The sequence below is a fragment of the Neoarius graeffei genome, chromosome 20 (genome assembly GCF_027579695.1).
Source record: "Neoarius graeffei isolate fNeoGra1 chromosome 20, fNeoGra1.pri, whole genome shotgun sequence".
NCBI classification, from domain to species: domain Eukaryota; kingdom Metazoa; phylum Chordata; class Actinopteri; order Siluriformes; family Ariidae; genus Neoarius; species Neoarius graeffei.
This window is the reverse complement of record NC_083588.1, coordinates 63,423,478-63,450,727: the sequence shown is the minus strand read 5'-3', so window position 1 is coordinate 63,450,727 and position 27,250 is coordinate 63,423,478. Positions and strand designations below refer to the sequence as shown.

The window sequence follows — 27,250 nt, the reverse complement described above, 5'->3', positions numbered from 1 at the left end:
ACCAGGCGCTCGTCACACTCCGGAAGGAACAAGAGCGATGCTTCGAAGCCCTGGTGCAGGCCCAGCAGGAAGACCGCGAGGCGTTCCAGCACCTCCTCGCGTCGGCGGGGTCCACCAGCGCTCCGGCCGCGGGCCCGTCTCCCCTCACCGTCACCAAGATGGGCCCGCAGGACGACCCCGAGGCGTTCATCACGCTGTTTGAACAGATCGCGGAAGCCTCGGGGTGGCCGATGGAGCAGCGCGTGGCGCGCCTCCTCCCCCTCCTAACAGGAGAGGCACAGCTGGCCGCGCTACAGCTCCCCGCCGACCACCGGCTGGCCTACGCAGACCTCCACCGGGCTGTCCTCCAGCGCGTGGGGTGCACGCCGGACCAACAGCGCCAGCGTTTCCGCGCTCTACGATTGGAGGAAGTCGGCCGGCCGTTCGCGTTTGGCCAGCAGCTCCGGGAGGCCTGCTGGTGGTGGTTGAGGGCCAACGACCGTAACGCTAAGGGGATCATCGACCAGGAGGTGCTGGAACAATTCATCGCCCGCTTACCAGCAGGAACCGCAGAGTGGGTCCAGTGCCACCGCCCGGCGTCGCTGGATCAGGCAGTCGAGCTGGCGGAGGATCATTTCACGGCTGTTCCGGCGGCAGGACAGCAGACAACGTCGACCTTTCTCTCCTCTTCTCTCTCTCCCCCTCCTTCTGTGTCCCATCCTCACCCCATTCCCCCACCGTGGAGACGGGGGCCGGCTCCACCCCAGCTGGCCCGCCGCATCCACAGTGCCCTCCCGTTTCTCCCTTCTATGTCTGTCTCTCCCCCCCCTCAGGTGAGTGAGCCCCAGAACACCGGTGCAGAGGGAAAGCCCGGGCCGGTTTGTTGGCGTTGCGGGGAGCCGGGCCACCTTCAACAACAGTGCACGGCAATGGAAGTGGGCACGGTGGTTCGGATCCCCGACGTGCCAGAGGCCACCCTCGATCGGGCCGGAGCATATCGCATACCGGTGAGTATCCAAGGGGCTACATATCAGGCGTTGGTGGATTTGGGTTGTAATCAGACCTCAATTCGCCAAAGCCTGGTGCAAAACGAGGCATTGGGGGAAGCACAGGGGGTGAAGGTGTTGTGTGTGCACAGGGATGTTCACAGCTACCCTTTGGTGTCAGTCCACATTTTCTTCAGAGGGGAAAAATTTATAGTGAAGGCAGCGGTTAATCCTCGCCTTACCCACTCTTTGATTTTGGGGACTGATTGGCCGGGATTTCGGGGGTTAATGACCCGCTTAGTAAAGAGTGGGTCTTGCCATTTGACAGGGGGAGGTTCCGGGGTCGCTTTGGCGGGAGCAGCTGTCACAGAGCCGTCTATGTCATCTCCGCATCAGAGTGAGGAGCCGCTGGCTCCTCCTCTCTCTATTGGGGAATCCCTTGCGGATTTCCCATTAGAACAATCACGAGACGAGACTCTGTGACATGCGTTTGACCAAGTGAGAGTAATCGATGGTCAAACGCTCCCGCCGAACGCCACTCTGTCCTTCCCCTATTTCTCTATTATGAAGGATAGATTATACCGAGTGACGCAGGACACTCAGACGAAAGAGCGAGTCACGCAGCTTTTAATTCCAAAAAGCCGCCGGGAATTGGTATTCCAGGCGGCTCCCTTTAATCCCATGGCTGGACACCTAGGGCAGGATAAGACACTAGCCCGAATAATGGCCCGATTCTATTGGCCGGGGATTCACGGCAATGTCCGTAGGTGGTGTACGGCGTGCCGCGAATGACAATTAGTAAATCCAGTGGCCATTACAAAAGCGCCTTTGCGCCCTCTACCTTTAATCGAGACCCCGTTCAAAAGAATTGGGATGGTTCTCGTCGGGCCATTAGATCGGTCAGCATGAGGGTACCGCTTTATATTAGTCCTGGTGGACTATGCAACGCAATACCTGGAAGCAGTGCCTCTGCGCAATATCTCAGTACGCAGTATTGCCGAGGCACTCTTCCGCGTCATCTCCCGAGTCGGAATCCCGAAAGAGATTCTGACTGATCAAGGCACTACATTTATGTCACGGACACTGCGCGAACTGTATGTGTTATTTGGAATTAAGCCGATCCGCACCAGCGTGTATCACCCACAAACGGATGGTTTAGTAGAACGGTTCAATCGCACCCTCAAAAATATCATTAAAAAATTCGTATGTGAGGACGCACGTAATTAGGATAAGTGGCTCGAGCCCTTGTTGTTCTCAGTGCGAGAGTTCCCCCAAGCCTCCACGGGGTTCTCACCATTCGAATTATTGTATGGGCGTAAGCCGCGCGGCATTCTAGACGTGCTGCAGGAAAATTGGGAGGAGGGACCTTCACAAAGTAAGAACGAAATTCAATACATTATGGACCTGCACGCAAAACTCCACACGCTCACCCACTTAACCCAGGAGAATTTGCGGCAGGCCCAAGAACGGCAAGCCCGCCTGTACAACAAGGGTACGCGCCTTAGGGAGTTCACACCGGGAGATAAGGTACTCGTACTGTTGCCCACGTCGAGCTCTAAATTGATTGCCAAGTGGCAAGGACCCTTTGAGGTCACACGGCGAGTCGGGGACGTCGACTATGAGGTGAGGCGAACGGACAGGGGTGGGGCGCTACAGATTTACCACCTCAACCTGCTTAAACTCTGGAATGAGGAGGTCCCCGTGGCATTTGTGTCGGTGGTTCCGGAGGCGGAGCTGGGGCCGGAGGTTCAAAAAGGGACATTGGCATCATGTACCTCTCCGGTCCCCTGTGGAGACCACCTCTCCCCGACCCAACTCACGGAGGTCGCCCAGTTGCAGACCAAGTTTTCGGATGTGTTCTCGCCCCTGCCTGGTCGCACTAACCTCATAGAGCACCACATAGAGACGCCCCCGGGGGTGGTAGTGCGTAGCCACCCTTACAGGCTACCCGAACACAAAAAAAAGGTGGTTCGGGAAGAACTTCAGACCATGCTCGAAATGGGCATTGTCTAGGAGTCCCACAGTGACTGGAGCAGCCTGGTGGTCTTGGTACCCAAGGCCGACGGGTCGGTCCGGTTCTGTGTGGACTATAGAAAAGTCAACGTGGTGTCTAAATTCGACGCGTACCCAATGCCTCGTATTGATGAGTTGCTCGATCGACTAGGCACGGCTCGCTTTTATTCGACACTGGATTTGACGAAGGGATATTGGCAGATCCCCTTGACTCCACTATCCCGAGAAAAAAACGGCCTTTTCCACACAGTTTGGGTTACACCAATTCGTCACACTTCCGTTTGGGCTGTTTGGGGCGCCCGCTACGTTTCAGCGGCTGATGGACAGGGTCCTCCGCCCCCACGCCACCTATGCGGCCGCCTATCTCAACGACATAATCATATATAGTAATGACTGGCCGAGGCACCTTGAACACCTAAGGGCCGTCCTTAGGTCGCTGAGGCGAGCGGGGCTCACAGCCAACCCAAAGAAGTGTGCGACTGGGCGGGTGGAAGTACGGTATCTGGGCTTCCACTTGGGCAATGGGCAGGTGCGTCCCCAAATTAACAAGACAGCAGCAATTGCGGCCTGCCCGAGGCCCAAGACCAAAAAGGGGGTGAGACAGTTCCTGGGGCTGGCTGGCTATTATTGTAGGTTTATACCTAATTATTCGGACATTACCAGCCCGCTGACTGATCTCACTAAAAAGGGGGCAACCGATCTGGTCCAGTGGACAGAGCAATGCCAGCGGGCTTTTTCTGAGGTAAAGGCTGCACTGTGTGGGGGGCCACTTCTACACTCCCCTGACTTTTCTCTCCCCTTTATATTGCAGACCGATGCGTCGGACAGAGGGCTGGGGGCTGTTTTGTCCCAGGAGGTGGAGGGGGAGGAACGCCCTGTCCTGTACATCAGCAGGAAGTTGTCGGTGCATGAGGGGCGCTACAGCACCATAGAGAAAGAGTGTCTGGCCATCAAGTGGGCGGTCCTTGCCCTCTGGTACTACCTGCTGGGGCGCCCTTTCACCCTCTGTTCGGACCACGCGCCCCTCCAGTGGCTCCACCGCATGAAAGATGCCAACGCGCGGATAACCCGTTGGTATCTGGCGCTCCAACCCTTTAATTTCAAGGTGGTCCACAGGCCGGGGGTGCAGATGGTCGTGGCGGACTTCCTCTCCCGTCAAGGGGGGGTGGGGAGTCGGCTGCAGGCCGGACAGCCGCCTGGCCTGAGTCGGGCGGTGGGGGTATGTGGCAGCGGGGGCGTGGTCAAGCACCGGTCTGTGACAGGAGGGCGGAGTCAGGGAAGGTAAGTGGCAGAATCACTACACCTGAGAACAATTAACCTGTGTTTGTGTGTCTTCCCAGTGACCGCGCCCAATTTAAAGAGGGAGAGCTGAGAGCAGAGGAGAGCTGATCCCTGAACGAGATGCTAGTGCATGTGTGTCTCTCTGTGTATTGAAAGTATACAGATTGTTAGACTGAAAAGTTTGGCAATAAAGCCGCTATTTACCCCTGATCTCTGTCCTGCCGTCCTCTGTGCTCCACCCACACGTAGGGAACGTTACAACAATATATATCTCGATATATTGAAATCTCCTCTAAAGGACCCCATACTTTTACTCTCTACTGTTTTCACTAAAATCCCTGCAGATTAAATAACATTCTTGGTTAACTTTACAGGTGGTTTTCAACAACACATTTTAAATTTTCATGTTCGTGATTAATCACAATTGAATTGAAATAAGACTATTTTTATTCAACAAAGATGTGGCACAAACTGAAAAAACAATCTTGAAAATTGCAACAAAGGGGCAATACAATACAGAGCCGCTCAGAGCTCAAATCAATAAAGTGCAAGCTCAACACTGAGAAAGACATTTAGCCTAAATAAGAAAAGTGCTCATTCATTAAATTATTTTAAAAAAATAGATCTCCAAGCTATTAACCTGACTACTGAGAACCACTGGAACATTCACAATAGAGAGAGAGAGAGAGATCTGCAAAACATAATTTTTCTCTTTGCACACTTTTGAACTGAATGTTTTCTGGCTCTGCTTCTCAGATGTGAATAATTCCAGTATTGCCTTCTCTGTAAAATGTCTGCGACCAGGCACCTCATATTTGGGATCGAGTGTGTTTAGTAATTTTTTGAAGCCTGGTTTTTCCACTATACTAATTGGGATCATGTCTTCAGCAATGACATTAGTGATTGCATCCATTATAGCTCTCCATCTCTGACTCGTTTTCTCATATGGGGTGGCTTTGGAGAACAAGGCCGCTATGGTCATTTGTTTAGCTCGTGGGGGGTTTAGCTCGTGGGCAAGTAGTTTGGAGTTTAAGAGACTCTGCATACTGTACCGGGTGAGTTTTCAGGTGATGGAACATATTTGTAGTGCTGCTGCCTTTCGTGATGACAGGGTTTTTTTGCACACTTTACAAATTGGAATTTGCTCTTCCACGTCCTCCTCACGATATCCAAAAAAATGCCAGATGACTGACCCCTTACTAGTTCTTTTAGGAACCAATTCATCCGCTTCCATTTTTAATTTGTTGCTGAAATTGACAGAGCTTACACGGTAGCCTATGCAACACCAGTGATTGCACAAACTGAGTCAGCGCTGTAAACTGAAACTAGAAAATCTTCCCACAAGTTCCTTTCAGCACCAAGACGTTGCCCGGGATTGGTTGGCGAGTGCGTGACGTTATTGTTTTTTTTACCCTTACGCAGCCTCTAACGTTACTGCCTGAGGGACAGGGAGAAAACCACCAGAAAAGGTTTTAAACAAATGCAACAAACACGAAACAAACGCAAATCGGAAGATGACCATAAAATACTCGATAGTTACGATATAATAATTTTATGTATCTCACACAGAATTTTCGGAGATATATCGAGTATATTCGATATATCGCACAGCCCTAATTGCAATGCGTTTATTATATCAGATGCCTTCAGTGAAAACTACAATTAAAATATATTGTCATACCACAGAATAAACCACCCGCCAAAGTGGCTAGTGAGATTAAAGTTATTACCCACCAAAGCTGAATTTTACCCACATTTGGCGGGTGGGCGGGTACTAATGTAAAGCCCTGGTTCTCACACACACACACACACACACACAGGACCGAAACCATCAGAACACGACTCGATGGGTTTCTTTATGTCTCCCCCCTCTGTGCCTATGGGACTCCACTAATATGGAGATTTAAACTGTAATGACAGGCAGGAGTGTGGTTCAGTTAAAGGTTAAACTGGTTTCCGTGGTGAGTAAATACTGATAGAGCTAGTTTTGGTGTGGGGATGTTCTAAAGCAGCCTGCAAAGCAGCTCATCTAGAAAGATGAATCCGCACGACTTGCAGTTGCTGCTCTCTAACAGCTCCAATACAGCGAGTCAGCCGTTTGGCCCAGAACACGACACATCGGGAGTTTGTCAGTTTCATCTTCAGCTCTGCGGCCATCTTAGAAACTCACTGCGCTCGCGGGATCATTTGCTCTCTGACGTCATTTCCAGGGCTTAATTTGAGCCGGAACATGACGGAACAAGATCCAGAACCTCCGTCGTTGGATCCGGCAGCTATTTTCATTTCATTCGGTGTTCCGGCAGCTATTTAAATGGATCAGATCACCTCTGTGACCATCACAAAGGGGAAAAAAAATCACACAAATTGCGCTAAGTGGAACCCTGTGCTTAAGCTGATTTTTGATGGCTTTTGACCGAACGACAAACGTGTCTCACCACAGGGAACCTGATCCTAAGTGCAAAGCAACATATCTCATAAAACACTTGACCACCGGACAACCAAATTTGTATCTTTATTTCTATCCAGTGATGATTATTTTTAATTTGCTTTTCAAAAAATAACATCGGATTATTTACTCACACATTTTATGGAAAATATTCACGACAGTTTCATATAAAACAAATTAAAACAATTTTATTAGTCCACTAGTTTGTTGGACAGTTGACAGTTTGTGTCATGTAAGGGTGATAGACGGATGTAAGAGTTTTGGAGGAAGAGTTTTATTGAAAACACGCTATCAAACAGATCCAAAACAAGCTGAAAAACAGGCAATGATGGAGTGAGGCACAGACAGGATATCAGAGGGATCCAATACTCACAGTCCAAAAACACAAACAGGGTCAAAACCAGAAAAGCGACACAAAATACAAAGCTTTCGCAAAATCTGTGTGTTACTCAGAGTCCTTATATAAATGTCTGCACTGTGATTGAGTTCTAATCAGGAACAGGTGCATGGGGATTAGTCTTAATGTTGCTGCGAGTGTGTGGATGTGAGAGATGTAAGCAGAAAACTGTTTGACGTATCGAGTGTGATATTGGATGGTAACTCTACAGTAATGCTGTTAGGTAAAAATGACACCCCAGAGGGGCCCAAGACAACATTATCAATTTTCCAAAACATGGGATTAGTGCTAATCCAACACACGATTCATTTCCTGTAGGCTACATGCTCACACTAACACACTGCACACAGCCTCCGTGGAGAATCCCCTCCCCCACTCGCCTGAGAGTTTTGATTTTATGGGACCTCGCAACCTGGAGACTTCGGCTAGGGCCGAGTCTACGTCACTGAGGACATGCCGGGAGCGATTTACGTCATTTTGACAGAACACAGTGAAAACATATACATACCAGGGGTCGGCAACCCTAGGCACGCGTGCCACAACTGGCACGCCAAGGAATTTCCAGTGGCACACTGATGATGATACACAAACCTAATTATTCAACACATTAAAAATGTTCAGATGTCATCTTGAACTGTCATTGGCTGTTGCATGGCGAAATTGCTCTTTTAGCATGACTATGCAACAATATAGCGCCCCCCTCCCAGTGTTGCCAGATACTGCTGACGTTTTCCAGCTCAAAATATGTTCAAAACCCGCCAAAATGCACTTAAAACCACCCAATCTGGCAACACTTTCCCCTCCCCATATTTCTCTCGAGATGGGCCCACTTGATGCAGCAGTTGCGCTAAGATGACAAAGAAGCCAACAGTCTGGGCTTTCCTCTCCTCGTGGACCAAAGAATATGGGTTTGTTTCTCAGAGGGACCGTGCTGTGTGCACGTTGTGTTTTGAAAGTGTTGTGTGTCGAACATCCAGTGTTTAAACGTCATTTCGAGGCAAAGCACGAAAAGACTTTCAAAGATCAGGCAGATAGGGACGAATCAATCTCACGCGCAGTGTGCGGATATGGGAAGCAAGCCCACACTTTAAAAGTCTTTACCTCAGCTAAAAACAATGCCACTGAAGCTAGCTATATAATTTCTCACTGCATAGCTAAACATGGAAAGCCATTCACAGACGGTGAATACATTAAGGAGGCCTTTCTCTCCGGCTCAGATAGTCTTTTTGAGGGGCTGCCAAATAAAGAGACAATAAAATCAAGAATAAAAGACATGCCCGTATCAGCCAGAACTGTTGAGTGACGAATTGGTGAAATGGCAGAAAACGTAAGGGTGCAGCAAACAACTGGCATAAAAGATCCAGCGGTATTTAGCATTGCGCTTGACGAAAGCGTAGATGTGAATGATGTGGCACATTTGGCAGTGATGGCAAGATATTGTGATGTGACTGTGAGAGAGGAGCTCTGCTGTTTAAAGCCAATGAACCCTGCTGGGCATCTTTACCCGAAAAGTTCAACTGTCTTCGCAATATCGCACTGGCTTTATTGTTAGTGTTCGGATCAACATATCTGTGTGAACAGATATTTTCGCACATGAAGAATGCACTTTGCCCTTCCCGAAGTTGTCTGACAACGGGCCATTCGGAAGCATGCGTCCAACTCAAAGTGACCAATTACCATCCCCACATCTCGGAGCTAAGTAAGGGGAAGCAGGGCCAGGGATCACACTGACTGATAGGCAAAACATTTATTTTGTAACAAGGCTACTTCAAATTTGCAGTTTATTGTTAAGCCGCTTTATGTAGGCTACTTGTCAATGTTCTCTGACACTCATTATTTAATTTTTTTTCTGCAGTTTTATTATTCATCAGTTCCATTTCCATTAGGCTGCTACGTCTTTATTGTGAATAACTTGGGCCTGTTACCTACTGAAAGATTTTGGATGTTATTTTGTGAATTTGTATAAGCTGCTTGCAATGTTGTTATCCAATGTGTGTGTGTGTGTGGGGGGGGGGGTGTTTTTAAACCTTGTGTGTGAGGTTAATGGCATAAAACAAGTGCAATGGTGTTTTACATTTGCTCAATGCATTAAATATCCATATCCGTCTAAAACATCATCTCATCTCATTATCTCTAGCCGCTTTATCCTTCTACAGGGTCGCAGGCAAGCTGGAGCCTATCCCAGCTGACTACGGGCGAAAGGTGGGGTACACCCTGGACAAGTCACCAGGTCATCACAGGGCTGACACATAGACACAAACAACCATTCACACTCACATTCACACCTACGCTCAATTTAGAGTCACCAGTTAACCTAACCTGCATGTCTTTGGACTGTGGGGGAAACCGGAGCACCCGGAGGAAACCCACGCGGACACGGGGAGAACACGCAAACTCCACACAGAAAGGCCCTCGCCGGCCCCGGGGCTCGAACCCAGGACCTTCTTGCTGTGAGGCGACAGCGCTAACCACTACACCACCGTGCCGCCCCGTCTAAAACATGTGGTGTCTAATTACACATACTTAACAACACCTATTTGAATGGCACACTAACTAACAAGAAAATTTCTAATTGGCACTACATGGCAAAAAGGTTGCCGACCCCTGACATATACAGTGGTGCTTGAAAGTTTGTGAACCCTTTAGAATTTTCTATATTTCTGCATAAATATGACCTAAAACATCATCAGATTTTCACACAAGTCCTAAAAGTAGATAAAGAGAACCCAGTTAAACAAATGAGACAAAAATATTATACTTGGTCATTTATTTATTGAGGAAAATGATCCAATATTACATATCTGTGAGTGGCAAAAGTATGTGAACCTCTAGGATTAGCAGTTCATTTGAAGGTGAAATTAGAGTCAGGTGTTTTCAATCAATGGGATGACAATCAGGTGTGAGTGGGCACCCTGTTTTATTTAAAGAACAAGGATCTATCAAAGTCTGATCTTCACAACATGTTTGTGGAAGTGTATCATGGCACAAACAAAGGAGATTTCTGAGGACCTCAGAAAAAGTGTTGTTGATGCTCATCAGGCTGGAAAAGGTTACAAAACCATCTCTAAAGAGTTTGGACTCCACCAATCCACAGTCAGACAGATTGTGTACAAATGGAGGAAATTCAAGACCATTGTTACCCTCCCCAGGAGTGGTCGACCAACAAAGATCACTCCAAGAGCAAGGCATGTAATAGTTGGCGAGGTCACAAAGGACCCCAGGGTAACTTCTAAGCAGCTGAAGGCCTCTCTCACATTGGCTAATGTTAATGTTCATGAGTCCACCATCAGGAAAACACTGAACAACAATGGTGTGCATGGTAGGGTTGCAAGGAGAAAGCCACTGCTCTCCAAAAATAACATTGCTGCTCATCTGCAGTTTGCTAAAGATCACGTGTACACGCCAGAAGGCTATTGGAAAAATGTTTTGTGGATGGATGATACCAAAATACAACTTTTTGGTTTAAATGAGAAGCGTTATGTTTGGAGAAAGGAAAACACTGCATTCCAGTACAAGAACCTTATCCCATCTGTGAAACATGGTGGTGGTAGTATCATGGTTTGGGTCTGTTTTGCTGCATCTGGGCCAGGACGGCTTGCCATCATTGATGGAACAATGAATTCTGAATTATAGCAGTGAATTCTAAAGGAAAATGTCAGGACATCTGTCCATGAACTGAATCTCAAGAGAAGGCGGGTCATGCAGCAAGACAACGACCCTAAGCACACAAGTCGTTCTACCAAAGAATGGTTAAAGAAGAATAAAGTTAATGTTTTGGAATGGCCAAGTCAAAGTCCTGACCTTAATCCAATGGAAATGTTGTGGAAGGACCTGAAGCGAGCAGTTCATGTGAGGAAACCCACCAACATCCCAGAGTTGAAGCTGTTCTGTACGGTGGAACAAGCTAAAATTCCTCCAAGCCGGTGTGCAGGACTGATCAACAGTTACCGCAAATGTTTAGTTGCAGTTATTGCTGCACAAGGGGGTCACACCAGATACTGAAAGCAAAGGTTCACATATTTTTGCCAATCACAGATATGTAATATTGGATCATTTTCCGCAATAAATAAATGACCAAATATAATATTTTTGTCTCATTTGTTTAACTGGGTTCTCTTTATCTACTTTTAGGACTTGTGTGAAAATCTGATGATGTTTCAGGTTATATTTGTGCAGAAATATAGAAAATTCTAAAGGGTTCACAAACTTTCAAGCACCACTGTATATCACATATATACACATATACTCAACTCTCCACTGAGCCATTCAGACGAAATCAGGTTCACGGGTGATAACTACTAGTTGTTTCTGTAGTAACAGCTCTATGTCAAAGTCTGAACCTAATACCAAAGACAAACCACCGTCTCCCTGTGTGGAACATTTCTTTCTTTCTTTCTTTCTTTCTTTCTTTCTTTCTTTAAATTTTGTCAGATTTGGCATGTTTTACATTTCAATTCAATTCAATCTTTATTTCAGACTCACAAGAGGGTCCATAACAGAAAAATAAAATCATTTAATGATAAAAATAATACATAATATATATTTGTGGCAGCAGGGGCGTGGTCAAGCATCGGTCTGTGACCAGAGGGCGGAGTCAGGGAAGGTAAGTGGCAGAATCACTGCACCTGATGTTGGTTAATCTGTGTTTGTGTGTCTTCCCCAGTGACCGCGCCCTATACAGAGATGCCTACCCCAAATTTTGAATTTCAGTATTCTTGAAAACATTTTTCAGTATTTTGGAATGACTTTCAATAACATTAATTTATGCGCATTTCCATTATAAAGAGGTGTATATACCAATATGTTTAACATTTAAATTATTAAAAAGAACTGTTTTGTGTGAATTGAATAAACAAAACACGAGCAGCCATCTCAACTGAATTTCCACTCAACAAATTTCTAGAGCATACAATTTCTCACATTTTTATAAATATAATAGTGTTCCCTGTTTGCAGACATTACGGTTGACTACCAATCATTGGTATTGAATGTAACTCCTCAAAAGTATTATATTATATTGCCTGGCAAAATGTTCTACCTGTTAACGGATTCTAATAAAAATTTTTTAAAAATTTCTTATTTCATGCCAAAGAGAGTCTGACATTGTTATCTTAATGTCCCAATATATAAATACTTCAGCATAATGCTTCAGAAGAGACATTGAATAAAATGACATTTATAATTGTATTTAAAACAGTGGAATGATCCATTTTTTGCCACAATCCCAACAGCACTAATCATAAAATTCTGTTTTTGATCATACTACATGTACATTTGCACTTGCAACACTGAAAAGACTTTGAATTAAAGAAGTACAGCCAGTGTTTGATATTTCAGTGAATAAAAATCATAAATGTAAAAAGAAACTGAATAAGTTTAACTCACATTTCATGGCACTAATCGGCAAGTTCAACTCCAAGCACAGGTCAACCGCTTCAGCACGGGTCACGTTCCGTGTCTTTTCATCCACAGATTTCGTAAAAAACTGCTGGATACCCCCAGATTAACTTTCCGCCTGACTCGCCATTTCAGCATACTCCATATGTTTTTTTTGTAGTTGACATGCCGCGTGCAGTCATTGCGACCACCATGAGTGATGTTAATGTCAGTTCTACAGTTTGCAGTGCGCGTATCCATTGCCCTTTTGACTGGGTGTAATGCACGGCCATTCTACCGTATATCGTGGGAGGAACACCTGAGACCTGTGCTTCACTTGTCCCGATACTGAGCGTTTCATTTCCACTACTGAGAAGCAGCACCATGCGTGTGTGATGTCGAGTGAAAATAGCGTGAACAAATGTGCGGAATCTGCGCATGTCACACACAGCATGTGCGGTTGTCATAAAAATAAATAGCCATGAATCGCGCATGGATTGAAAAAGTCGCTTGGACATTTAAAAACAACTCACTGGAATTTAAGACTTTATAATAATTCCGTACAGAATAACACTGTGGGGTGGCACGGTGGTGTAGTGGTTAGCGCTGTCGCCTCACAGCAAGAAGGTCCTGGGTTCGAGCCCCGGGGCCGGCGAGGGCCCTTCTGTGCGGAGTTTGCATGTTCTCCCCGTGTCCGCGTGGGTTTCCTCCGGGTGCTCCGGTTTCCCCCACAGTCCAAAGACATGCAGGTTAGGTTAACTGGTGACTCTAAATTGAGCGTAGGTGTGAATGTGAGTGTGAATGGTTGTCTGTGTCTATGTGTCAGCCCTGTGATGACCTGGTGACTTGTCCAGGGTGAACCCCGCCTTTCGCCCGTAGTCAGCTGGGATAGGCTCCAGCTTGCCTGCGACCCTGTAGAAGGATAAAGCGGCTAGAGATAATGAGATGAGAATGAGATGAGAATCATGTTCGATTTCTAAATTCTAACATCATCCAAAGACTATAGTTAATAATAAATACTTGTAAAAATATCTTCTATCAGTAATTACCGTATATAATAACATTAAGAACAAACCAGATGTATTGATAATGTTGAATTTACCAAGTGTTAAAGTGAGACGATCTCTCAGCATCCTGCTCCTTGAGGTGTTGTTCGCTTTGGCGCTAATTCCAGTGTCCACTGCTGCCGTCTTCTCATAACAAACCTTTTTTCTCAAACATCTCAAGAGGCGGAGTTTCTTTTTTGGCCAGTTTCAGTTCATAAAAGGCAGAAATTAAAAAAAAAAACTATTTCTGTTGCATGTACTTAACATTCGAAGAAGAGCCCAAAGCACCCTTGTAAGCAAAATTTCTTCAAACCCCCAGAGTACATGAAGTGTCAGAAATATTCACTTCCTCTTGTTATTTCCCTTCATCTTGTGTCCTAACAGATGGGTTACAAATAAAACAAAAGACGCAAAAAGCAATATAAAGGGTCCTAAGGTGTCGGGCCATGTCAAGATGCCAGAACTGCTTCTCTGGAACTGGAATGAAGGGATGAACGCCATTCTTCCAAAAAATGTTCCCTTACTTGTTGTTTTGATGATGATCATGACCATGGTGATGGGGGTGGAGAGGTCGTTCTCATATGTTGCTCTAAAATTTCCCGTAAGTGTCAAATTAGGTTAAGATGTGTTGTGTTTAAAGGATATAGCATACAGTGTGTGAGTGTGTGTGTGTGGGGGGGGGGGGGGGGGGGAATAAGTATTCCACATGTCAACTATTCTTCTTTTAAACATATTTCCAGTGCAGCTATCCACATGAAATGTTGAACAGGCTTTGGTATTGACACACACAAAAAAAAAACTGCACAAAAAAAGAAATACTAATATTTCAATTCATTAAAAAAATTATGTGTAATAAAGTGGAATGAGGGGCGGCACGGTGGTGTAGTGGTTAGCGCTGTCACTTCACAGCAAGAAGGTCCGGGTTCGAGCCCCGTGGCCGGCAAGGGCCTTTCTGTGCGGAGTTTGCATGTTCTCCCCGTGTCCGCGTGGGTTTCCTCCGGGTGCTCCGGTTTCCCCCACAGTCCAAAGACATGCAGGTTAGGTTAACTGGTGACTCTAAATTGAGCGTAGGTGTGAATGTGAGTGTGAATGGTTGTCTGTGTCTATGTGTCAGCCCTGTGATGACCTGGCGACTTGTCCAGGGTGTACCCCGCCTTTCGCCCGTAGTCAGCTGGGATAGGCTCCAGCTTGCCTGCGACCCTGTAGAAGGATAAAGCGGCTAGAGATAATGAGATGAGATGAGATAAAGTGGAATGACATTGATTGCACTAATTAGTTCTCCTACTTGTGCTAATTAGAATCAGCCGGGTAGATTTTATATTCAGAATTCAAAACAACAGCCTTTTTACAGATTTAAAACATATTTATCCGTTCTTGAACTATTGCTTGTACAAATCATCGATTGAAAAAACGGATTCATTTTTCGAAAACTGCCGTAATATTCTGTATGAGGATCACATGGTCCAAAATGGGCCTCATTAACCAATGAGATCAAATGTTTTTTCTTAATAACTTTTCTATATTTCAAGATATTTACATGGAAATTGGCAGCACATAGGTGGTTGTGTACTGAATACAAAGTTTAAAAAATTAGTAAAAACAAATTATGCAAATTAATATTTAATTAGTATTGATTATGTCAATTAGGTAAAACCATTCAATCAGTACACTCTCTTCTTCAAAGTTTCACCAAATGGCTTTATTTGTGCAATAGAAAGCTGATCTTAACTCTCATTTATACATCACAAAGAAGGAGAAATCAATGTTAATTATAAAATACGCACAAATAAGCATTGAATGTCTTACATCTACCATTCTCTATCAAAATAAAAAAGTAATAAAAGATTATTTCTAATCCCCTCTTTGTGCTCTGTAGGCCTTTGTGTTTCTCAGTAGGGCCTACTAGTGTTTATATGAAACAATATAAATGATTGTTTCGATTAATATTTGCAGCTTTCAAGGCGAACCTCGAAAAAACTGTCTGATCCACATCCAATAAACAATTCACATTAACTCAACTGAAATTGACACTCGCGTTTCTGTCTTCTGTTTTTTTTTTTAAATATCATTCAGACTACTAAGATCTCAATATTTTTCATCAAAAAAACTCCAGTTATATTCTAAAATAGTGATTTATTTACAGGAATCAGTTTGATTTGAAAAAAATAAGTAGGTAAAGCTATGAAAACTCACTTCAAAGTCTCCTGTGAATCAGAACATCAAAACTAGCAGAGGGAAAATTTTGCTGAATTCTTCATCAGAAACAGTGAGAGTGAGAGAACATCCCTATAAAAGTTATCTGATTGATATTCACAAATAATCCAGTGGGAAAACAATCAGAAGAGAGAGAGAGAGCCTGACCTCTTTCCCGTGACTCAAAAAGAAAAGCACTGGCAGTTTCCCGACGTCACACGAGCAGAGTTTTTACTCTGTTGTACCGACTTCAACCTGCCATTACTCCCAAAGCACTGAACAGATCTTTACCAGATACATTTCTGTGGAAAGCAGAAAGCTGGAGCCTATCCCAGCTGACTATGGGCGAGAGGCAGGGTACACCCTGGACAAGTTGCCAGATCATCACAGGGCTGACACACAGAGACAAGCAACCATTCAAACTCACATTCACCCCTACGGTCAGTTTAGAGTCACCAGTTAACCTAACCTGCATGTCTTTGGACTGTGGGGGAAACAGGAACACCCGGAGGAAACCCACGCGGACACGGGGAGAACATGCAAACTCCGCACAGAAAGGCCCCCGTCGGCCACTAGGCTTGAACCCAGAACCTTCTTGCTGTGAGGTGACACTGCTAACCACTACACCACTGTGCTGCCTCCAATAATACCAGATTACATAAAACAAATATCAGGAAACATTTATTTCATTAGCAATGCCTGGCCCTTGTCTTGGCATTGAGACCTTGGTTGAATGAGGAAAAGGAAGACTGCACACCCTGAACTGAATGAAAGACAACTGCCAGTTTGCATAGCGCACCATTAATTGAACTTTGACTGGCATCTATGCTGACTAACATGCTACAGATGAACTGGCAGAACTGCTGTTGGTGCTCCTTTTCTTCTCACCCATCTGCCAGTCTCTTCTCTCTCCTCTCAGTTTCTATCAGGCACCGATATTCTGTTGCTGGATTGTCTAGGTATTACTGTGCATTCTCACACTCCACAGACTCCACAGCAGGCATACTCCCATCCCCAGTCATTCCAGTCTCCTGAGACATGTCTAGGGGTTCCAAGTAATTTGTAAAACAATTCCTGTTCTCTGCATTCACCCTTCACAGATGGATCACTCCAAATGGCAATGTATGGTCTACCCACCTGTTGTCTGCTCTGGATATGAGAACAGCACATTACATTACAGGCATTTAGCAAATGCTCTTATCCAGAGTGACGTACAACATACCCAGAGCAGCCTGGGGAGCAGTTTGGGGTTAGGTGCCTTGTTCAAGGGCACTTCAGCCATTCTTGCTGGTCCAGGGAATCAAACCAGCGACCTTTTACTCCCAAAGCTGCTCCTCTAACCATTAGGCCATGGCTTCCCCCTCCCACATCACACATGGCTTGATCCTGCCACTGCATACAATGGCATATTTTGCTTCCATTATTTATGACATGAATGATTTAGGATACTGTTCAATTTTCAAACAAATTAATTAGGAATTGTTATTCACTAGGTATTACCTTAAGTGTATCCGAAAAATCCTGGGCATCAGATGCAGTGACTTAATCACAAACGAGGAAGTCAGATCTCAGCCCAACCAGCAGCCAGTGTCCACTGTAGGTGGAATTAGCATTAATTAAATTATAAATTATGTAATAATTGATAATTGAATTAATCACTTTATAAATAAGATCAGTCTCATAAAATCTTAAATTATTAATCTTAATACTCACCGTGAATGGTTACATTCAAGATTAATGGTAGCTCTGCATTAGATGGGAAACCCAGTTGTATACAAAAGCTAAATTCTGAAGGAAAAAGGAGTTCTAAATAGTTGACCTTGTGAATAAACAACAGGAACAAGTAAAATGTAATTCAATTTGATTAGCTTTTATTTGTCTACTACTCACTAATAATAATCTCACAAAATACATTCAATGTCGGGCAAAGGTAATAACAAGACAAAACAATGGAACAATTACACCTGGACCATAAATTTGAGGAAAAGAGAGAGAAAGAGATAGGAAAAGAGAATCCCTTGTGTGTGTGTGTGTGTGTGTGTGTGGAGGTGTGTGTGTGTGTGTGTGTATGAGGTGTCGGGCCATGTCAAGATGCCAGAACTGCTTCTCTGGAACTGGAATGAAGGGATGAACGCCATTCTTCCAAAAAATGTTCCCTTACTTGTTGTTTTGATGATGATCATGACCATGGTGATGGGGGTGGAGAGGTCGTTCTCATATGTTGCTCTAAAATTTCCCGTAAGTGTCAAATTAGGTTAAGATGTGTTGTGTTTAAAGGATATAGCATACAGTGTGTGAGTGTGTGTGTGTGGGGGGGGGGGGGGGGGGGGGAAATAAGTATTCCACATGTCAACTATTCTTCTTTTAAACATATTTCCAGTGCAGCTATCCACATGAAATGTTGAACAGGCTTTGGTATTGACACACACAAAAAAAAAACTGCACAAAAAAAGAAATACTAATATTTCAATTCATTAAAAAAATTATGTGTAATAAAGTGGAATGAGGGGCGGCACGGTGGTGTAGTGGTTAGCGCTGTCACTTCACAGCAAGAAGGTCCGGGTTCGAGCCCCGTGGCCGGCGAGGGCCTTTCTGTGCGGAGTTTGCATGTTCTCCCCGTGTCCGCGTGGGTTTCCTCCGGGTGCTCCGGTTTCCCCCACAGTCCAAAGACATGCAGGTTAGGTTAACTGGTGACTCTAAATTGACCGTAGGTGTGAATGTGAGTGTGAATGGTTGTCTGTGTCTATGTGTCGGCCCTGTGATGACCTGGCGACTTGTCCAGGGTGTACCCCGCCTTTCGCCCGTAGTCAGCTGGGATAGGCTCCAGCTTGCCTGCGACCCTGTAGAAGGATAAAGCGGCTAGAGATAATGAGATGAGAATGAGATGAGAATCATGTTCGATTTCTAAATTCTAACATCATCCAAAGACTAGTTAATAATAAATACTTGTAAAAATATCTTCTATCAGTAATTACCGTATATAATAACATTAAGAACAAACCAGATGTATTGATAATGTTGAATTTACCAAGTGTTAAAGTGAGACGATCTCTCAGCATCCTGCTCCTTGAGGTGTTGTTCGCTTTGGCGCTAATTCCAGTGTCCACTGCTGCCGTCTTCTCATAACAAACCTTTTTTCTCAAACATCTCAAGAGGCGGAGTTTCTTTTTTGGCCAGTTTCAGTTCATAAAAGGCAGAAATTTAAAAAAAAACTATTTCTGTTGCATGTACTTAACATTCGAAGAAGAGCCCAAAGCACCCTTGTAAGCAAAATTTCTTCAAACCCGCAGAGTACATGCAGTGTCAGAAATATTCACTTCCTCTTGTTATTTCCCTTCATCTTGTGTCCTAACAGATGGGTTACAAATAAAACAAAAGACGCAAAAAGCAATATAAAGGGTCCTAGTAAGGTGTCGGGCCATGTCAAGATGCCAGAACTGCTTCTCTGGAACTGGAATGAAGGGATGAACGCCATTCTTCCAAAAAATGTTCCCTTACTTGTTGTTTTGATGATGATCATGACCATGGTGATGGGGGTGGAGAGGTCGTTCTCATATGTTGCTCTAAAATTTCCCGTAAGTGTCAAATTAGGTTAAGATGTGTTGTGTTTAAAGGATATAGCATACAGTGTGTGTGTGTGTGGGGGGGGGGAATAAGTATTCCACATGTCAACTATTCTTCTTTTAAACATATTTCCAGTGCAGCTATCCACATGAAATGTTGAACAGGCTTTGGTATTGACACACACAAAAAAAACTGCACAAAAAAAGAAATACTAATATTTCAATTCATTAAAAAAATTATGTGTAATAAAGTGGAATGAGGGGCGGCACGGTGGTGTAGTGGTTAGCGCTGTCACTTCACAGCAAGAAGGTCCGGGTTCGAGCCCCGTGGCCGGCGAGGGCCTTTCTGTGCGGAGTTTGCATGTTCTCCCCGTGTCCGCGTGGGTTTCCTCCGGGTGCTCCGGTTTCCCCCACAGTCCAAAGACATGCAGGTTAGGTTAACTGGTGACTCTAAATTGAGCGTAGGTGTGAATGTGAGTGTGAATGGTTGTCTGTGTCTATGTGTCAGCCCTGTGATGACCTGGCGACTTGTCCAGGGTGTACCCCGCCTTTCGCCCGTAGTCAGCTGGGATAGGCTCCAGCTTGCCTGCGACCCTGTAGAAGGATAAAGCGGCTAGAGATAATGAGATGAGATGAGATAAAGTGGAATGACATTGATTGCACTAATTAGTTCTCCTACTTGTGCTAATTAGAATCAGCCGGGTAGATTTTATATTCAGAATTCAAAACAACAGCCTTTTTACAGATTTAAAACATATTTATCCGTTCTTGAACTATTGCTTGTACAAATCATCGATTGAAAAAACGGATTCATTTTTCGAAAACTGCCGTAATATTCTGTATGAGGATCACATGGTCCAAAATGGGCCTCATTAACCAATGAGATCAAATGTTTTTTCTTAATAACTTTTCTATATTTCAAGATATTTACATGGAAATTGGCAGCACATAGGTGGTTGTGTACTGAATACAAAGTTTAAAAAATTAGTAAAAACAAATTATGCAAATTAATATTTAATTAGTATTGATTATGTCAATTAGGTAAAACCATTCAATCAGTACACTCTCTTCTTCAAAGTTTCACCAAATGGCTTTATTTGTGCAATAGAAAGCTGATCTTAACTCTCATTTATACATCACAAAGAAGGAGAAATCAATGTTAATTATAAAATACGCACAAATAAGCATTGAATGTCTTACATCTACCATTCTCTATCAAAATAAAAAAGTAATAAAAGATTATTTCTAATCCCCTCTTTGTGCTCTGTAGGCCTTTGTGTTTCTCAGTAGGGCCTACTAGTGTTTATATGAAACAATATAAATGATTGTTTCGATTAATATTTGCAGCTTTCAAGGCGAACCTCGAAAAAACTGTCTGATCCACATCCAATAAACAATTCACATTAACTCAACTGAAATTGACACTCGCGTTTCTGTCTTCTGTTTTTTTTTTTAAATATCATTCAGACTACTAAGATCTCAATATTTTTCATCAAAAAAACTCCAGTTATATTCTAAAATAGTGATTTATTTACAGGAATCAGTTTGATTTGAAAAAAATAAGTAGGTAAAGCTATGAAAACTCACTTCAAAGTCTCCTGTGAATCAGAACATCAAAACTAGCAGAGGGAAAATTTTGCTGAATTCTTCATCAGAAACAGTGAGAGTGAGAGAACATCCCTATAAAAGTTATCTGATTGATATTCACAAATAATCCAGTGGGAAAACAATCAGAAGAGAGAGAGAGAGCCTGACCTCTTTCCCGTGACTCAAAAAGAAAAGCACTGGCAGTTTCCCGACGTCACACGAGCAGAGTTTTTACTCTGTTGTACCGACTTCAACCTGCCATTACTCCCAAAGCACTGAACAGATCTTTACCAGATACATTTCTGTGGAAAGCAGAAAGCTGGAGCCTATCCCAGCTGACTATGGGCGAGAGGCAGGGTACACCCTGGACAAGTTGCCAGATCATCACAGGGCTGACACACAGAGACAAGCAACCATTCAAACTCACATTCACCCCTACGGTCAGTTTAGAGTCACCAGTTAACCTAACCTGCATGTCTTTGGACTGTGGGGGAAACAGGAACACCCGGAGGAAACCCACGCGGACACGGGGAGAACATGCAAACTCCGCACAGAAAGGCCCCCGTCGGCCACTAGGCTTGAACCCAGAACCTTCTTGCTGTGAGGTGACACTGCTAACCACTACACCACTGTGCTGCCTCCAATAATACCAGATTACATAAAACAAATATCAGGAAACATTTATTTCATTAGCAATGCCTGGCCCTTGTCTTGGCATTGAGACCTTGGTTGAATGAGGAAAAGGAAGACTGCACACCCTGAACTGAATGAAAGACAACTGCCAGTTTGCATAGCGCACCATTAATTGAACTTTGACTGGCATCTATGCTGACTAACATGCTACAGATGAACTGGCAGAACTGCTGTTGGTGCTCCTTTTCTTCTCACCCATCTGCCAGTCTCTTCTCTCTCCTCTCAGTTTCTATCAGGCACCGATATTCTGTTGCTGGATTGTCTAGGTATTACTGTGCATTCTCACACTCCACAGACTCCACAGCAGGCATACTCCCATCCCCAGTCATTCCAGTCTCCTGAGACATGTCTAGGGGTTCCAAGTAATTTGTAAAACAATTCCTGTTCTCTGCATTCACCCTTCACAGATGGATCACTCCAAATGGCAATGTATGGTCTACCCACCTGTTGTCTGCTCTGGATATGAGAACAGCACATTACATTACAGGCATTTAGCAAATGCTCTTATCCAGAGTGACGTACAACATACCCAGAGCAGCCTGGGGAGCAGTTTGGGGTTAGGTGCCTTGTTCAAGGGCACTTCAGCCATTCTTGCTGGTCCAGGGAATCAAACCAGCGACCTTTTACTCCCAAAGCTGCTCCTCTAACCATTAGGCCATGGCTTCCCCCTGCCACATCACACATGGCTTGATCCTGCCACTGCATACAATGGCATATTTTGCTTCCATTATTTATGACATGAATGATTTAGGATACTGTTCAATTTTCAAACAAATTAATTAGGAATTGTTATTCACTAGGTATTACCTTAAGTGTATCCGAAAAATCCTGGGCATCAGATGCAGTGACTTAATCACAAACGAGGAAGTCAGATCTCAGCCCAACCAGCAGCCAGTGTCCACTGTAGGTGGAATTAGCATTAATTAAATTATAAATTATGTAATAATTGATAATTGAATTAATCACTTTATAAATAAGATCAGTCTCATAAAATCTTAAATTATTAATCTTAATACTCACCGTGAATGGTTACATTCAAGATTAATGGTAGCTCTGCATTAGATGGGAAACCCAGTTGTATACAAAAGCTAAATTCTGAAGGAAAAAGGAGTTCTAAATAGTTGACCTTGTGAATAAACAACAGGAACAAGTAAAATGTAATTCAATTTGATTAGCTTTTATTTGTCTACTACTCACTAATAATAATCTCACAAAATACATTCAATGTCGGGCAAAGGTAATAACAAGACAAAACAATGGAACAATTACACCTGGACCATAAATTTGAGGAAAAGAGAGAGAAAGAGATAGGAAAAGAGAATCCCTTGTGTGTGTGTGTGTGTGTGTGTGTGTGTGTGTGTGTGTGTGTGTGTGTGTGTGTGTGTGTGTGTGTGTGTAGGTGTGTGTGTGTGTGTGTGTATGACCTAGCTTGTCGTTAGCTAAAACAAAGGAATGTTAGCTAAAACAAAGGAATGTTAGCTAAATAGAACAAAGGATTAGCTCTGTGGCTAATGTGTGCTTTGTGTAGGTATCTGTGGGCAGATGCTAATGACTAGCCACTCTAGCAATGCTTAAACAAAATGGCGGTCAGTGCCTAGGTGTCGTATCACAGGTAACTCAATGAGGGAGGTAACAAAATGGCGTTGGGAAATATGGCGCCTGCAGGCCTAGTCGAGAACACAAGCCTACCAGCTAGCGTATCACCCTGAGGTAGCTAGCAATAAGTTGCTAAGGAGAATCTGACCACGTTACAGCTGGATACAAACACTGTACTTAATTTCCAACAGACTATCTAGGCAAAGAACTCAACGAGAGAGAGAGAGAGAGAGAGAGAGAGAGAGAGAGAGAGAGAGAGTGTGTGTGTAATAGGTGTTGGATAGAGAGGACTAGGCCTTGTAGCGGTCCAGCCTCGGAGCTTAAAATAACAAACTTGTCGCTGCGCTGCTAATCAGATAGGGAAGCTAGCGATGGAGTTAAGGAAAGATATCATGCAAGATACCCTGTCTAACAAGTTAAAAAAAAAAAACAGAACCAAAACAACAATAAAAACAAACACCTTCCGTGTCTGAGCGGGTATGCTAAACAGCTCAAAGTTTAAACATGACCCTAACAACCATCTGAATAAGCTACAAATTAAAATTTGCCCAAGTGCCTACTCAATGCGATGGAAGTTCGTTCTCCGATGTCCGCGCTGAGTGTCACGGTCCGAGGAGAGGAGGTTAGCGGCGAGTTGCGTCCAACCGCGGCTAACGAAGCAGGGAGATGGAGGCCTAGCTGGCCCACGGTGCTTCGGGAGAAACCTCCGGTGATGCGTCGACGAGAAAAGGCTGAGAGGAGCGAAGCTGTCCGCAAATGCCTCTTAGTGTGGAAAACTACTTAACTGTAGTTAAACTTTGCAAAGGTTTAGAATCGAAACCACTATATCACTGAAACTTAGCGGGTCGTTCAAAAGTTCGGCCGAAACTAATTTGAACAGGCTGTTCTCAGACAATAGCGGTTAGTCTCAACACTGTAGGCGAGTGTGTCAACAGTCCGTCCGACCACTCCAGTAGTCAGAACACGAGATGGCGAACCGAGGCGCTCTCGACACAGTTAAAGCAGTTCCACCTTACGTCACATCCGGGTGGAGCGCGCAAGGAATTGTGGGATCGTTATAGGGGGCGCTGGCAAGTTACCAACATTCCCCCCTTGGCCATAGGCGCTGAAAGGAGTGATACCCTATGGGCACATGGTGTTTAGTCCGCGACCCACGATGAGGTAGTTCCACAATGAGGTAGTTCCACGATGAGGTAGTTCCACGATGAGGTAGTTCCAAGGGTCCTTTCTGTGAAAAGTCTTTCAGACACAGTTCAACAGTTCAATTCATTTCATACAGTCCATAAGATGCATAGGCACTTGGGCATGAAAGCATAGGCACTTGGGCATGAAAACAATTACACTATTGCTACTTAACTACCTTCTACATACAACATTTCGCACAGCAAACCAAAAAAAATAATAATCAAAACTCCATAAAAGAAAATGGAAAAGAGGGGTTAGTTAGCGTGTTAGCAAGCCTACTCTTCAAGAAAGTTAGTGGAGGCCTTAGGCCTGATGGAGAATCGGACAATGCCACGATCTAATTTCTCAGGTGCGTAGATCGTTTTGTCCAGTTTGCGGTGTAGTGTCAGTATGTACCTATGTAGAGTGATGGCTATGAAGACTGTGATAACCCAACCGCTAGCTAGAAATCCCAGCGCAATTTGGCTTATTAAAGATCCTTGATCGGACGAGGGGTTTGCGCGGTTATTCAAGAAAGTGGTAGCGATGCCAGTGGGCTTAAGATTGAATTGCACGGTTTTGGTCCCTTCCAGCAGTAGTTCTGCTTGGAGGGTGGAGTTTATCTCAAGTTCGTGACCTGGGAAGGCATCGGGCATTTCTATCTCAGTCTCATACTGGTCAGCGCTAAGGTGATGGAGGGTGATGTCACCCACGTGAACAGTGGCTCCTAGTGGGACACTTAGGAGAGAGGTTTCGTTAGGGATCTTCATTCTAGTGGCAGTGTTATGTTGATCATATGATATCAGAATCTCAGTTTGGGGAGTGTTGATTAGCCACCGATTACCAGCTCTTTCTACTCTAGTTCCGATTCTTTCATCTTTAATACACAATTTGCCTGCACACTTCTGATCGGGGACTTTTGTCAATCCACAGAGACGGTCTGTGGTGTCTCGGATAAAGGGATTGCTGGGGCAGACCCAGTGGATATCTTTGGTAGAGGTGCACATGTCTAAGTTAGGGATGAGGTAGATAGAGGGGTTGTCATCGTGATAGGCTATGGTAGGAGGTGTCTGCAAACGTACGTGTACGTCATTGTTCCAGAAACCTACATTAAGGACAGATTTGATTTTGTATATGTTTTGCCGTTCAATAACGGGAAGATTGAGGATGAAGCCTATTTCTAGGTTTTGAGGGTTCACAAAAATGGGAATAGCACTGCCAAGACTATAAGCCAGGTGAATCTGTGATGAGTAAACGTTAGTCGTGGTAGTAGATCGGAGTATGCTGTCAACCATGCTGAGCGGTATCAAATATGGTGGGATTTTACCTCCACTCAGAGTACTGAGAGAGCTACTTACTTCTCTCATCAGGTCCTGCATTAGGTCTCGGATTACTCGGACGTACTTGACTTCGCTTCTCATGATTGTCGTTAGCCTGTCTACGGCATGTACTGTGTTCTTGATTAATGTAGAATGCATGTTAACGGTTAGTATGGTTCCCTGCAGGGTTTTGCCTAGGCCCTGCAGCTCCTCCTGTTGAGTTAGTAGTCTACCCTGGATTTCTGGCATTTCTTCCTTAAGAATGTTCATTTCTCGTTTGACCGCGGTCAGGCTAACGGTGTTAACGGCAGAGAGGCCCAGTGAGAACAGAGAGCTGATGGCGGATGCAGCAGTAAGTAGTCCTCCGAGGAACCGTTTAGGGCGTGTTTTGCCGCTGAGTTCCTCCTCAGTGACTATGAACTTCTGTAACTGTTCGAGCATGTGAGCTGTGGTACGCTTGGCGTGTTCGATGTTGGACCCAATCTCGGAGTCAGGTCCGGTTTCGAGGTTTGTTTGTGTGGGTGACCTAAAATGCTTACGATACACGTCCCAAGGATCAAGGCGGGTGTACACGCGCTGGGTGTGGACGCGGCAATTGGTGAGAAGCAGTCCTGGGGCATCTTGGAGAATGATGCCGCTCGGCGGACCTGGTTCCACTATGCTACCTGCCCGTGTGGTCTGCAGGACTAGGAAGATGCCGAGGATCCAGAGAGGGGCCATTCTGCAACATACAGGAGTTTGTTATTCCAATTTGGGTGGTAACAAGGGTGGTTACTTATAGATGCACGCTTATGGATTGAGAGGCATGCAACTAAGTTGGGCAGGCTATAACTTATTGTTTGTCCACCCCCCTATGGAGTGTGGACTGCTCAAAGAGCTTTATTTGGTTGCTATGGACCCATCTATACGAAGGTGCCTGGCTGGGCTTCGAAGTTTTGATGCCGTAGGCGACGGGGGACAGTTTACCGACGATTTCGAAAGGACCGGACCAACGGGGTAAGAATTTTCTGGCTACTCCTACCGGTTTGGTGAAATTGAAGTATAGGACTCTGTCGCCTACTTCGTACTCACGGTGTGTCGCCTTTCTGTCGTAGTAAGCTTTCTGGCCTTTCGCACTCTTTTCGAGGTGTTCCTGGGCCCACGCAAATGTGGCCTGCAAGTGGCGTTGCAAGTCGGTGACGTACTGGTGTGCGGTGTACGCAGTGGCAACGCTTAGGTCCTCTGGTCGGTAGAGGAGGTGTAAGGGGAGAACCATTTCGCGGCCAGTCATCATTTCGAACGGGGTGACTCCGGTGGTGCGGTGAGGAGTGGACCTAATGGCCATCAGCACCAGAGGGAGTTTGATGTCCCAATCTTTGCCATGGTGGCTGACATACTTGCGAAGCATGCTCACGATGGTTTGGTTGGCACGTTCAACCTGACCGGAAGACTGAGGATGATACGCAATGTGGAATTTTGCCTTGACTCCGAGCATCTCCCACAACACTCTCATGACCTCTGCGGTGAAATGAGTACCTCGGTCGGAATCAATGGATAGGGGCAAGCCCCAACGGCTGAACACATGGTTCATAAGGAGGAGAGCGGTGGTCTCTGCGATTTCGTTGGGGGCGG

General features: G+C 44.8%; 1 protein-coding gene across 1 annotated transcript in view; it reads right to left on the bottom strand.

Moving 5' to 3' along the window:
• The window catches only part of LOC132869089 (deleted in malignant brain tumors 1 protein-like), a 123,450-nt gene that overhangs the window by 57,548 nt on the left and 38,652 nt on the right, over positions 1 to 27,250 (bottom strand). Inside the window, exon 6 of the mRNA XM_060902442.1 lies at positions 13,581 to 13,716. Coding sequence (XP_060758425.1) covers positions 13,581 to 13,716 — 136 coding nt within the window. The remainder of the gene's footprint in view (positions 1 to 13,580; positions 13,717 to 27,250) is intronic.